Below are 14,061 nucleotides of genomic sequence, written 5' to 3'. Positions count from 1 at the left end.
TACTCGTTCATGTAGATGAACACCACATGTCCGCTCTTATTTCTCACTGGCCGGCAGAGAATATTATAACCCCTCCAGTTGGCGCATGAAGATAGGCGACAATGAGCGTTTCCACACCACCTGTTGACAGGGAATATTCACCTCTGATCGGCCTGGTTCCAGACCAACCTTCTCTTTTTCCACAATGGGCCTTTGTCATAGACAATGTTTGGCAGGTGTTCAGGGGATACGCCCCTGAAGCATGCTGATACCGTCATCACCGACCATGGTGTGTTACCCAAGCCATGGCCAGGAGCACTGTCCGAGTCCATCAGAGTCCACCTTCAAAGCCGATTTACACTGTATATGTGGATTCACGTTCGGTGCCAATTTACACTGTATATGTGGATTCACCTTCGGAGCCAATTATATATGTGGATTTTCGTCAAGAGACCAAGTGTTTGGACCTGGTTCAACCTGGGCTGGTTCAACCTGGGTTGGTTGAAAATGGACCTGGTTCAAACTGGACCTGGTTCAACCTGGGCTGGTTCAAACTGGACCTGGTTCAACCTGGGCTGGTTCAAACTGGACCTGGTTCAAACTGGACCTGGTTCAACCTGGGCTGGTTCGACCTGGACTGGTTCAACATGGGCTGGTTCAAACTGGACCTGGTTCAACCTGGACTGGTTCAAACTGGACCTGGTTCAATCTGGACTGGTTCAAACTGGACCTGGTTCAAACTGGACCTGGTTCGACCTGGACCTGGTTCAACCTGGACTGTTTCAACCTGGACTGGTTCAACTTGGACTCGGGGGTAGACGTAACATAGTAGATGTAAAGCTATGAGACCAGGCTGCCTGGTTTTGTGTAATTGGTGACAGCTTTTCTCATTCAGGGTGGTATGGATGGGGGCTCTGTCTAGCTCCAGCCTGGATTTCAATGAGGAAGAAAGAGTGGGAGAGAGAAGGGGGGCATGCCAGAGTGAAGTAGATTTTCCTCTCTAGGAGTGAGTAAGATGGTGACAGGAACAGGTTATTTTCAGTATAGCTGAATACTGTTTAGCTGAATAGTGTATAGCTGAATAATGTATAGCTGAATACTAAATATACTTAGGTGGCAGTGTTAGCTTCAAGGTTAGAGAGATGGGACAGTTACTGGATGTTTGTCTGTTTGTGTCCCAGGGCTGACAGAGAAATGTGGTGAGAGGGAGCTGGCAGCTGGAGGGTTGCTGGCATCAGAATCTTCAGGTGCCACCTACTGAGTTGTGCCCTTCAGCAAGAGAGTGGTAGGGTAGCCTAGTGGACTAGTAACCGAAAGGTTGCAAGTTCGAATCCCCTAGCTGACAAGGTACAAATCTGTCGTTCTGCCCCTGAACAGGCAGTTAACCCACTGTTCCTAGGCCGTCATTGAAAATAATTTGTTCTTAACTGACTTGCCTAGTTAAATAAAGGTAAAAAATAAAAATAAAAAGGCACTTAACCCATGACCTGCTCCCAGGGCATTGCTCTGCAGCTGAGACTGTGCTTCCAGCCTCGTCTGTGTGCATGTATGATGTCCCGGGGGTTAGGGATAATGCACGAGAGAAAGAAGACATTGGACATTTAGGTTGTATTGGGCTGTATGGGGTTGTATGGGGTTGTATTGGATTGTTTGGGGTTGTATTGGGTTGTATGGGTGTTGTATTGGGTTGTATTGGGTTGTGTTGGGGTAGTATTTGGTTGTATTGGGTTGTATTGCGTTGTTTGTATAGGGTTGTATCGGAATGTATTGGGTTTAATTTTATTGTAAAAAGTAAAGAGGTTTTATTGTCTCATACATTGGAGAGGTGCAGTGAAATGTGTTGTTTTACAGGGTCAGCCATAGTTGTACAGTGACACTGGAGCAATTTAGGGTTAAGTGCCTTGCTTCCCCAGTGAGTTTACCCATGCACTGACTAGGGCTATACCACTCTCAGGACTAGGACTCTACCACTCTCAGGACTAGGGCTCTACCACTCTCAGGACTAGGACCCTACCACTCTCAGGACTAATACCCTACCACTCTCAGGACTAAAACCCTACCACTCTCAGGACTAGGACCCTACCACTATCAGGACTAAAACCCTACCACTCTCAGGACTAGGACCCTACCACTCTCAGGACTAAAACCCTACCACTCTCAGGACTGGGACCCTACCACTCTCAGGACTAGGACCCTACCACTCTCAGGACTAGGACCCTACCACTCTCAGGACTAAAACCCTACCACTCTCAGGACTGGTACCCTGCCACTCTCAGGACTAGGACCCTACCACTCTCAGGACTAGGACTCTACCACTCTCAGGACTGGGACCCTACCACTCTCAGGACTAGGACCCTACCACTCTCAGGACTAGGACCCTACCACTCTCAGGACTAAAACCCTACCACTCTCAGGACTAAAACCCTACCACTCTCAGGACTAGGACTCTACCACTCTCAGGACTAAAACCCTACCACTCTCAGGACTAAAACCCTACCACTCTCAGAGGACTAGGACCTTACCACTCTCAGGACTAAGAGCAATAATAAATACAGTAAGGAAAGGACTTATTTTGGGGAATGAATGCTTAGTCCTTTGGTATTTCGAGAGAGCAAATAGTGCCACTCTGTGGTCTAAAACAGAAAGTGCTTCAACAGAATGCGCCGTAGCGCGAGGCCACCTCTCCAAAGTTTATCATATTGCTCGTCGATGGAACTTTTGCCGTGTCCACCCTTGGAATGTAGGTCGGGAAAAGATGTATAAGTGTTACACATCTACACAGCATCATTTCTTCGCTGCATTTGCAATCGACAACCATGCATTACTGAAGTCAAGCTCGCGGCAACTTGCTCTTAAGAGAAACGCGCACTGCAGATGTCGAAAGACAACGTGTTTCCTTCATGACAAAGTGTTAGAGAATCATTTAAAATGTCTGTTTCTGAATTACATCCTTGGTATCAGATTTGTATCAGATTTGACCATGGTTCAGTTAATTTGCCTGAGCCTAACCGGAAGGGCGCATAGGCAAACGAAGCATCTTCACCTGGGCTCCGCTATGTTATCTCTGTCGCATCAGTGATGTTTGTGGGGTCTGTCACGCTCGACAAATCGAATGAACCATAGGCTTTTGATCGTGACTGACGGGTTAGAGTACACGTTATAGGGACAGCAGGCACACACACTTAATGCTTGTAGTTGCATGGGAATCGCACGGCAGATTAAACCCATACATGTCCCCCAAGTCGATGCCCAAATGGATGCATTGATATAAAGTAAATGAGCATCAGTATCGTCTAATATCTACCAATTACTGACAATAACCAAGGAAACAGCCTATCAGAGAGCGCATATTAGGCTACATTTCTACAGCAGGTCCACACGACGCGCAACCCCCCAAAGTTCAGTTTCAATCTCATTTACAAGGAGGTTGGAGCCGTTGTAATTGCCTAGATCTTTTGAATTCAAGTTTTAGACACTCGTGTTTTAAAGTTACGCATTATTCATTATTTTTTTCACATGTTGGTGCACAGGCTCAATAGGCCTATTTGTTATTACGACTTCATGTATATCAATAGAAAATACAGCTGACTAACGAATACATAATTCCAAACAAAAATACACATTTATTTACCAAGACAGTACATCTTTTGGAATGGTGTTTGATAACCCCCCTCCATTATTCTGCGTTAATGAGTGGGCTTATCATTCCCCACAAAATCTGTTGCATTTAACAAGTCAGGTCTTGATTTCTTTGGAACTCATTGTCCAAACTCATTTCCTCGCGGTGGGTGGTTGGCATTTTAATAGAGTATCATGTGTCTGTCAATGCCACACTGCTACACTTGTGAATTACATATCATTTCTCCTTTTCAAGCAAAGCAATTAAGTATTGTTTTGGTGGCAAACCAGTCGTAGTGGTGCATGGTGAAACAGTAATGTAATCGTTTTTTTGTTTTATTTAATTAATTTAAGCCATAATGACCGGTGTAGATATAATTTTAATTCATAATTTAGCATGACGCGCTCCTCAATAGATTACGCAGGTAGGTCTATGCAGAAGAAAAAAAAACGAAATTGGCAAGGTACAAGAGGGAGGGGGAAGGAAGACCATTACGCAGGTTGTCATGACATCACCAGCGGCCGGCTATAAAGCCGTGAGTAGTAATTCGTAGAGTTAGAGTAGCACTTGGGAAGCTTGGAGTAAAGACCGACGCAGAGACAGAGAACCAATATCATTTATCGTATACTGAACTTCGCCAAAGAGGAATCCTTTACAACAAAAAACTTGTCAGAATGAACATCTCACATTTGGTGGCATGTGGACTTATGATCACCCTGCTTTCACTGCGGACAGGGGCGAAGCCTCTGACACCGGCGCAACAGAAGGTGAGGTCACTTCATTGATGTGCGCGCTGTAATTTGTGAGCGGAATGCGATTATTTGGAGAAATATATTTGCATGGTGCGCAGCTATAGGCTAACTAATATTATTCACATTACGGTTCCCCAAATAGCATCAACAACTGATGCAAGTGTATAGACTACTGGGAATGTATATATTGGTATGCATACTATCAATGGCCATGTATCATATATATATATATATATATATATAACCTATACTATACTAAGACCATTGCATTTACATTACACCGCTCATATTGAAGATGGGGGGTTTGTATCTTTCTTAATTAACGTACGCTTAGGCTATTACTGGAAGGAAAGGCTTGCTTTTTTATTTATTTTTAAAACGACCAGGGCGATATATGGATAGATACTGTGTTCAACGGCGAAACTACAGCCACTTAGGCTACTTAATTGCATAAGGTTGACTATATTCATGCTGGTACCCAAGCGCGCGTCTTGAGAAGCGCTCGAGTGGACATAGGATACGAGGACACAGTGACCTTTACATGTAGACTACCCAAATGAGCTTTTGCGCGTCCTACATGTAACATACATATTGGTTGCCTTCAATAGGCTACTAAGTCAATTTTACATATCTTTGAAAACGTGTTTTTTAAACCAGATAACATCCCTTTCCCACCCGTTGAAAAGGCGCATCTGCCATCAAGAGACTCATAGAGCAAATAATTAAACAATAAAAAGCATTATGTCCTTTAATCAACGTTAAAAACTGATTGGATTTGCAAAAAGTAATCAATGTAAGACAATTTTAGTAATTGTTTTACCCAACTGTAAACCTGAATAGAACGACATGGTTAAAAAAAAACAAATCACGTTGAATTCAAGTTAGTTGACAACTCAACCAAATGTAAATCAAAACAAGACGTTGAACTGACGTCTGCGCGAGTGGGTATTCTACTGCATGCGCACCTGTCTCTCCAGCTGCATCCGATAATCCCCGGGACTGGGAGACTCATTTCTGACCAGTGTTTATCGCTTTATTCAACGAATGTGCAATTAGAAAGGCTACACACCGTTTCCCATGTGTTAAAGCGCAACTGTAGCCCATGACCACACACAAATTCAGGATTTGGTTTCAAAGGACGGGCCAATTAATTGCAGCATTTTATAAGATTTCTATTCAGTAGCTAATTTAGGTCAGAACTCGTCGTGTAGCTACTGTCTTTTGGTTCTTCCCGAAGCGAGTCAAGTGTAGACAGCACTGACATTACTAGATGTAGCCTATAATTGAGCAAAGGTTTCATATGGAACATAAATACATTTACAAGGGCAGTTGAAAACAAAGTGTTGGGAAAAGTGCAGGATAGTGAGTTTACTGCTTGCCGAAGTAGGCAATTGATGTCCCGAATACGCATATTTGTCGTTAATCAGAATCATTCCCAGATGCGCAATCTGCTGACAGGTGCTTACACAAGTCGTTTCCATGGAGAATGTATTATCTAAAGCGGGTGTCTCTTGTTTCTGTATCCCAGTCTCTCAGAAGTTTGCTGGGGGAGGAACTGTCGGAGTTCATGGCGTCGGACGAGAGAGAGCAGAGGCTGGAAAAAGTGCGCTCCCGGGTACGCTTGCTGCGAGACCTGCGCATGGACACTCGCGCCAAGGCCATGTGGGCGCGACTGCTGAACGACCAGCCCAGCGCACGGAGACACAAATCAAACACCAAGAAAGGGTCCGCGGCCCGGAGCGGCTGCTTCGGACACAAAATGGACAGGATAGGCACCATTAGCGGCATGGGCTGTTAGAGAAGGCATATCACGACTTGTTGGTAAGTAAACCTAACCTCTCACGCTATCTCCCTTTCTCCATGCGCAATTGCACATCATGTGATTAAATCAGGAGGAACGTACATCACCACCACTTTAGGATGGGAGACAAAAAGGCGAATGATATATATATTTTAAAGACCATTGGAAAACAACCTAATTTGAGGACCGTTCTATGGGCCTACTACAAACTCCCCAATGTAACTCCTGTGAGAATTTCAGATGAATCACCCATAGACTACAGACTGTAAAAGCGTTGAACAGTTTGCAGTAAATACCCATGTTTTTTTGTTTTTTTTAACCTTTATTTAAAGAATAAATGTATGCTCGTGGAGGTGATGATGTGGCCCCCTGTGAGCACGTCAGACTGGCAACATGTTGCAATTTCTCAACCTGGAAGGTGCAAAGACCTTTCAGGGGGCAGGTCCTCAAAATAAAATAAAAATACGTTCATCATTCATTTCTCGACATTCATAAAAAATCAAGCTAGCTCACTAGCAGAGTTACATTCGTCAATGATCCGCTGATAGCCCACCCTCTTGCCGATGTAAATCGTGCGTTTAGGAGGCACTGTAACTACCGTGCATTTGTTACGAGTGTGTTGTTGCGGAAATAAATAGGCCTATGCTAAAGAATGTTGTGACTTATCTTCAATGCTCTCAAATGGTTAGATACCGACTTGATAATATAGCCTAGTGTTCATGCTATTTTAACTCATAGTGGCTTGTAAGCTAGAGTCCAGACTACCTGTGCTGCCGCTGCTGCACTGACACATGTGCAACTCCTGACAGAAGGGATGGAGTTGGATGGGAAGGTCGTAGATGCAGCGGCTCCTCGCTTTGTCTTTCTGCCGCTCTCTGTGTCGCGTAGCAGCCAACCAGATCCAATATTGATGATTATGTAAATCAAGTGTTCAGTGTCAATCAAATGTTATGCTGCTGTGGCAGTATTGTTGATATTTAAACTAAGTAGCTAGCTACACACGATCGACCGGTCACCGCATCTCAAGCCATGCATGTTTGGATTCTGGGCATGCGAGCTCCGTACAGGGCAGGCCACCAACGGACGGGTATGGGTGGCAAACTTGACGACGTCCGACTAATTGCGGGCAGTACAACAGACAAAACTGAATACAAAAAAAAATATTATTCCACCACCAATAAGGGCACTTGGCGTGTGGGAGGGCAAAGCGACAGGTGCTCGGCACAGGTAGACTCTTACCTGTGCACGACACATGCCTGACCTCAAAATTCTGAGTAGGGATAAATCCTACAGACTAATCCTTTTGGTTTAGGCCTACTGACTAATACAAACACATCTGATTAAGACTGCATTAGGAAGAAGGATCGGGATAGACCTACAAACACATCTGCTTCTTGATTGAAATCATGAACAATCAACTCCAAATGGACTTTTACAAGCAGCCCATCTATGTGCTATCTGCATTTCCTGTGTGGGACAGTGGGAGAGGGCATAACGATGTGTCCCACTGATGCTGTAACAGAACCTTGTGTTGAGGACAAAAGCCCTGTAGAATGAGATCACAAATCCCCTCTTAAAATGTTCCAAGTCTGTGGGAAGCGATCAAATTGGCCTTAGGAAGTCCATACGCATTGCAGGACATCGTCATAAGTAATCATAGCTGTTGGCTGAAGGCCTAATGGGACATATGTGAACATGATGAGGACATAATCAATGACTTCATAATTGTCCCACAATCCAGTCTGCTTTATCAATGGCCTTTGGCCTGACAATAAGATCTCAGTGTCAGGCCAAAGGCCGTTTGGTAATGCAGAATGGATTATGGGACAATTATGAGGTCATCAAACAGTCTCTAGTAGGTAGGAAGAGGAACACCTACAGAGAGCGAGCAGGTTCCTCTCTTTGTAGATGGACACACTCACAGAAAACATGTAACACACACACAGCACCCTAGGAGGAATGTTCCAGGAAACCCTTCCCTTTTGCTCAGAAAAAAAAGCAGAACATTAAAGGGGCGGTATGCAGGATGAGGCAATGGGGAAACCAGGTGAATCACGCTAAGGGGTGCTTGGCCTTCATGTGGTCGTGTGTGGCTAACAGTGAAATCCTGCCGGGGGGGTGGTGCCTTGCGTACGCTGTGGCTCACAGACTGTCTATACAGTATGTGACTAAGTGTGTATGTTTCTTGGGCAGACACCTCTCTTCCTCCTTTTACTAACTTTAATGTGAGAAGTGAGAGATGAGCAGAGTATTGGGCAGTCAATTAAGGATTGTGTGAGACAAGGTCTGGACAGTGGTTGGTCGGAGCAGAGGTGTGCATTGAGACTGTTTAGTTAGAGGGTTTGTTTTAGTGAGACTGACAGGTGATCGGCTATAATTTGTGTCCATATCTATTTAGAGATTTCTGTGAACAGGCCCATCTAACCAGGTCTTTTCTTCTTTCTTCTTCCCAGAGCATTCAGACGATGGGTTCGGACAACTTGGGTTAAGTTGGTCCTCGCCTGAGGAAAATGACCTAAAAAGTGACCGATTTTTGGTACGAAAAGCCACCATGACCAACATATTCAAGGACTGAGACAACAATGATAAAACCAATCCATATGTATAACATAAAGACCAACACACAATACAAAATGGCGGATAAGGGTGGAAAAACTAGAAACCGCAAAGCTGTATATTGTCGCTGCTGCTGTACATTCGTGTACTTTCATTCCGCATAAATGTATTTATGTTTTAAAAACTATTTATATGTTTATAAAAGAGATATTTATAAATATGAGTTTTATTTATGCAACATTTTGAAATGGATGCAAACTGCAGGTCAATTCTGTTTGTAACCTTTTTTTTTTTTTGTCCTAAACAGTTGTACATGTTTTCAAAATTATTAAAAAAAACATTCCATGCACTTATGAGTCTCCAGTTTCTGTATATGGGGAAACCATGTCTAGGGCTCTTCAGTGGGAGTCTGAGGCTGAGGCTTTGTTCCGTGATAGTGAGCCGATTACATAGGCCAACAAATCTCTTCATTGAGTGCTGTTGTAAATTCTCTTTTTATTATTAAGAGGGGCAAGTGAATGGACAGAGATATACAAGAACACAAACTGTTAGGCAAGACCAAATGGCAAATATAGATACTGTATACATAACTTGCTTCCTCTCAACAGTTTCATCATCAGAGTCAACTGTTTCTTAAGCTGCAACAGCTTTTAACATGTCATGCTGGAGTGCTTGGATATCCTCATTAATCCTCATGAGGATCACGTATGTATGCAGGGGAGCTCCTTTTTACAATCATGTGAATGTGTGTATTCATTGGAGCAACTACAGCAGAGGTATCCGTATGAATCACCTGGATGTTGAGCATTAGGGCACACGACACCTAACGTTTTGAAAAGTTTTTACAGTGGAAAAACGAAAATAAGCATTTCTTATTGGAGAAGTCCAGGAAGTCCCTATTTCAATCCGTTCTCTTCCATTTGGTACTTATTGAACACAACGCTGCAACCAGCTCTTGATAAACATAAACATATACAACACTCCTTCCGTGGCCTCCAACTGCTCTTAAACGCTAGTAAAACCAAATGCATGCTTTTCAACCGATCGCTGCCTGCACCCGCCCGCCTGACCAGCATCACCACCCTGGATGGTTCCGACCTTGAATATGTGGACATCTATAAGTACCTAGGTGTCTGGCTAGACTGCAAACTCTCCTTCCAGACTCATATCAAACATCTCCAATCGAAAATCAAATCAAGAGTCGGCTTTCTATTCCTTTCACTCACGCCGCCAAGCTTACCCTAGTAAAACTGACTATCCTTCCGATCCTCGACTTCGGCGATGTCATCTACAAAATGGCTTCCAACACTCTACTCAGCAAACTGGATGCAGTCTATCACAGTGCCATCCGTTTTGTCATTAAAGCACCTTATACCACCCACCACTGCGACCTGTATGCTCTAGTCGGCTGACCCTCGTTACATATTCGTCGCCAGACCCACTGGCTCCAGGTCATCTACAAGTCCATGCTAGGTAAAGCTCCGCCTTATCTCAGTTCACTGGTCACGATGGCAACACCCATCCGTAGCACGCGCTCCAGCAGGTGTATCTCACTGATCATCCCTAAAGCCAACACCTCATTTGGCTGCCTTTCGTTCCAGTACTCTGCTGCCTGTGACTGGAACGAATTGCAAAAATCACTGAAGTTGGAGACTTATCTCCCTCACCAACTTCAAACATCAGCTATCTGAGCAGCTAACCGATCGCTGCTGCTGTACATAGTCTATTGGTAAATAGCCCACCCATTTTCACCTACCTCATCCCCATACTGTTTTTATTTATTTACTTGCTCTTTTGCACACCAATATCTCTACCTGTACATGACCATCTGATCATTTATCACTCCAGTGTTAATCTGCAAAATTGTAATTATTCGCCTACCTCCTCATGCCTTTTGCACACATTATATATAGACTCCCCCCTTTGTTTTCTACTGTGTTATTGACTTGTTAATTGTTTATTCCATGTGTAACTCTGTGTTGTCTGCTCACACTGCTATGCTTTATCTTGGCCAGGTCGCAGTTGCAAATGAGAACTTGTTCTCAACTGGCCTACCTGGTTAAATAAAGGTAAAATAAAATAAAATAAAAAATAACAATTTTTGAACAAAGGCAAGTGTTCAGCAGTGTGATATTGAAACACAAGAGGGCAGCAGTGAGAAAATAAATGTGGAATTCTCCCAACTGTGCAGGTGCATGAGCTGTATGCCAGTGAGCCTGAGCTAAGGCACTCAGAGACCACTGAAAATGGATAACTAACTCCCTGCAACATGGTTAACACTGACGTGATTTCAGAATATGAGGCCCATGCGGTAGCCGGAAGACAGGGTAGTCATTTTACAAACATTTTAAGGGTATGATATAGAACATGTAAAAATGGACAGCCCTTCAAAGAATATATAGCAATACATGTGATCAATTTATTGTATTTACCATAATGCTTGATGTAATCAACACCATCCGCCCATCTCATCATGGTCTCTCATCTCATGGTCCATTTATTTTTAGTTACAGACTACATAGGAATCCATGTGTTGCAGAGAAGTCACTATGAAAAGACAGGAGCGTGGAGGTTCTGTGTAAGAGTGACGCTCTCCCCTAATTTGATTTGTTCCTATCTAAGAGGAAAGGGGATACATGGGAAAAGGACATCATATTCTTGTTTAATGAGCTGCTCCTCAGTCTTTGCCATGGTCTTGTTTCTAGGGCGGTATTGGAAATTGTAAGACCTAATGCATTTAATTTCTCCACTCAGAAGAATAATATGTTGGTGGATGGTCATTGGGGTTGTGTAATATAAATCTAGGACACCAGTTTACTGTATTCTAATCAGCCATCTGTTCTTTGAGTAGTTTCTAGGGCAAGAACAACCTAATTGTGACACCCTAATTGTGACTCAGCCTAATTGTGACTCAGCCTAATTGTGACTCAGCCTAATTGTGACTCAGCCTAATTGTGACTCAGCCTAACTGTGACTCAGCCTAACTGTGACTCAAACCTAATTGTGACTCAACCTGACTCATAGGTGTCTGTAATGACACCTTATCCAAGTTTCCAGTTTTATTGTCACGTGCACAAGTACATTGAAATGCCTCTTTTGCAAGCTCTAAACCCAACAATGCAGTAATCAATACCAGTAATACAAATATTACACTACAAAGTAGAACAAAAACACACAAGAAATTGAAATAAGAAGAACACGAGAAAGTACGTACAGTGCCTTCGGAAATAATTCAGACCCCTTGACTCTTTCCACATTTTGTTATGTTACAGCCTTATTCTAAATTTGATTAAATAAATAAAAATCCTCAGCAATCTGCACACAAATACCCCATAATGATAAAGCAAAAACATTTTTTATTTTATTTTATTTTAGTAAATCTATTAGATACAGTATAATAAACAAATACTGTTCTGGCCCCTGTAGTTGGGTTTGAGTTCCTTTAGGCGATCATGTAATTCCAATTGTTGACCACTTGGGGGCCACTGTCCTGTGTCGAGGTGTGTTGTTCGTTTAAGGTGCTGAACCTTGTAGAAGAAGAATTGTTTACGTTCCGAAATGGTGAAAGTCACTGTGTGGAGCTGCAGACGTTATTATACTCCATCCTTCTTGCTATCATTTTGTAGAAGCATTGTCTGTAAGTAAAATTAATCATAACATATTTGACATTCAATTCATGATGATATTTTGTACAGTTTATTGTTTTATTGATATTTATGAATCTTGATAGCCACATGGATATATGTTCAGTGCATTTGATCTTGTCATGTTTTGGAGAATTATTTACTTCCGATTTAATGCATAATGCTGCATATTTCTGTGTTTATGAACATGTATACAAATACAATGAAGCCTAGTATTCAGTCATACGCATTGTTATTTTCATTCTATATTTCAGTTTTACTCATTTCAGTCACTATTACTGTACCTACGAAGCAGTGGCCTCCATCATTCTTAAATGGAAAAAGTTTGGAACCAGCAAGGCCCTTCCTAGAGCTGGCCACCTGGCCAAACTGAGCAATCAGGGGAGAAGGGCCTTGGTTAGGGAGGTGACCAAGAAAACGATGGTCACTCTGACAGAGCTCTAGAGTTTCTCTGTGGAGATGGGAGAAACTTCCAGAAGAACAACCATCTCTGCAGCACCAATCAGGCCTTTATGGTAGAGTGGCCAGACAGAAGCCACTCCTCAGTAAAACGCACATGTTTTGAATTTGCCAAAAGGCACCTAAAGGACTCTCAGACCATGAGAAACAAGATTCTCTGGTCTGATGAAACCAAGATTGAACTCTTTGGCCTGAATGCCAAGCATCACGTCTGGAGGAAACCTGAAAATAAGAATGTGTTCTTAACTGACTTGCCTAGTTAAATAAAGGTATAAAAAATATATAGAAAAAAACAAATCAGCGCCCAAAAATACAGATTTCCGATTGTTATGAAAACTTGAAATCGGCCCTAATTAATCGGCCATTCCGATTAATCGGTCGACCTCTAGGGGATTATAATTTTTTAAACTTATTGAATGTTATTTTTGCACACATGTAGTCTTGTGCACTTGATAGATGTCTATAGTGGCCACTATAATAGAGCAACAGTAGAATGCCTGTTTGTTTAATTCTATTTCTACTTTAAGATATTTTTTTTTCCCCAAGTGCAATATTTATGTTTGTGGTCACAGCGTTCTATTATAAAGGCTGTCATGGCTAACTGCAATATTAGTGTATTGTTTTTTTTTCTCAAGACTTGAATGTCATTTGCAGTAAAGTCTAGGCAACAAATTACATTAGATTGCTTTTTTAAAATTTTTTTAGCTGTGAGTTTAGGTTCACATTAACCACTTTTTATTTTACACACAGAGACTAATCATGTCGATCATTTTCTTTTGTTGTTTAATTAGTTAAAATCTGCATTTCCCTCTAGGGGGGGGGGGTATATACCTGCTGAGGGTCACTGTTTTGTATGTTTCGGTGCAACAACAAAAAAAGTGTCACCTTTTTGGGCCCTCAGCAGTTTGCATCCCTGACCACTTCTTCTTGACACAGTGCCAGCCAGAGGAAACACCGTACATCTGGCAACCATGTCAGCGTGCATTGCGCCCAGCCCGCCACAGGAGTTGCTAGTGTGCACAATGGGACAGTAACATCCCGGCAGGAAACACTGTACACCTGGCAACCATGTCAGCGTGCATTGCGCCCAGCTCGCCACAGGAGTTGCTAGTGCACAATGGGACAGTAACATCGCGGCTGGCCGGCCAAGCCCTCCCCTAACCCGGACAACTGTGCACCTCCCCATGGGTCTCCCGGTCAGAGCCTGGACTCGAACCAGGTTCTCTAGTGGCACACCTAGCACTACGATGC

At 43.0% G+C, this 14,061-nt stretch overlaps 1 protein-coding gene across 1 annotated transcript; it reads left to right on the top strand.

The window, feature by feature from the left end:
• Positions 1-4,161: 4,161 nt before the first annotated feature.
• LOC112251960 (C-type natriuretic peptide 4) lies at positions 4,162-9,056 on the top strand. Its single transcript, XM_024422819.2, has 3 exons — positions 4,162-4,365; positions 5,879-6,171; positions 8,605-9,056. The coding sequence occupies exons 1-2, from the start codon at positions 4,273-4,275 to the stop codon at positions 6,146-6,148; spliced, it is 363 nt and encodes a 120-aa protein (XP_024278587.1). The 5' UTR covers positions 4,162-4,272; the 3' UTR covers positions 6,149-6,171; positions 8,605-9,056.
• Positions 9,057-14,061: the final 5,005 nt, after the last annotated feature.

This window comes from Oncorhynchus tshawytscha, linkage group LG06, assembly GCF_018296145.1.
Source record: "Oncorhynchus tshawytscha isolate Ot180627B linkage group LG06, Otsh_v2.0, whole genome shotgun sequence".
Taxonomy (NCBI): domain Eukaryota; kingdom Metazoa; phylum Chordata; class Actinopteri; order Salmoniformes; family Salmonidae; genus Oncorhynchus; species Oncorhynchus tshawytscha.
The sequence above is the reverse complement of the archived record's forward strand: the minus strand, read 5'-3'. Positions and strand labels throughout refer to the sequence as shown.

Coding starts and splice junctions, on each gene's coding strand:
- LOC112251960 (XM_024422819.2), top strand. CDS start 4,273: ATGAACATCTCACATTTGGTGGCATGTGGACTTATGATCACCCTGCTT. Junction 4,366..5,878: donor TGACACCGGCGCAACAGAAG/GTGAGGTCACTT, acceptor TCTGTATCCCAG/TCTCTCAGAAGTTTGCTGGG.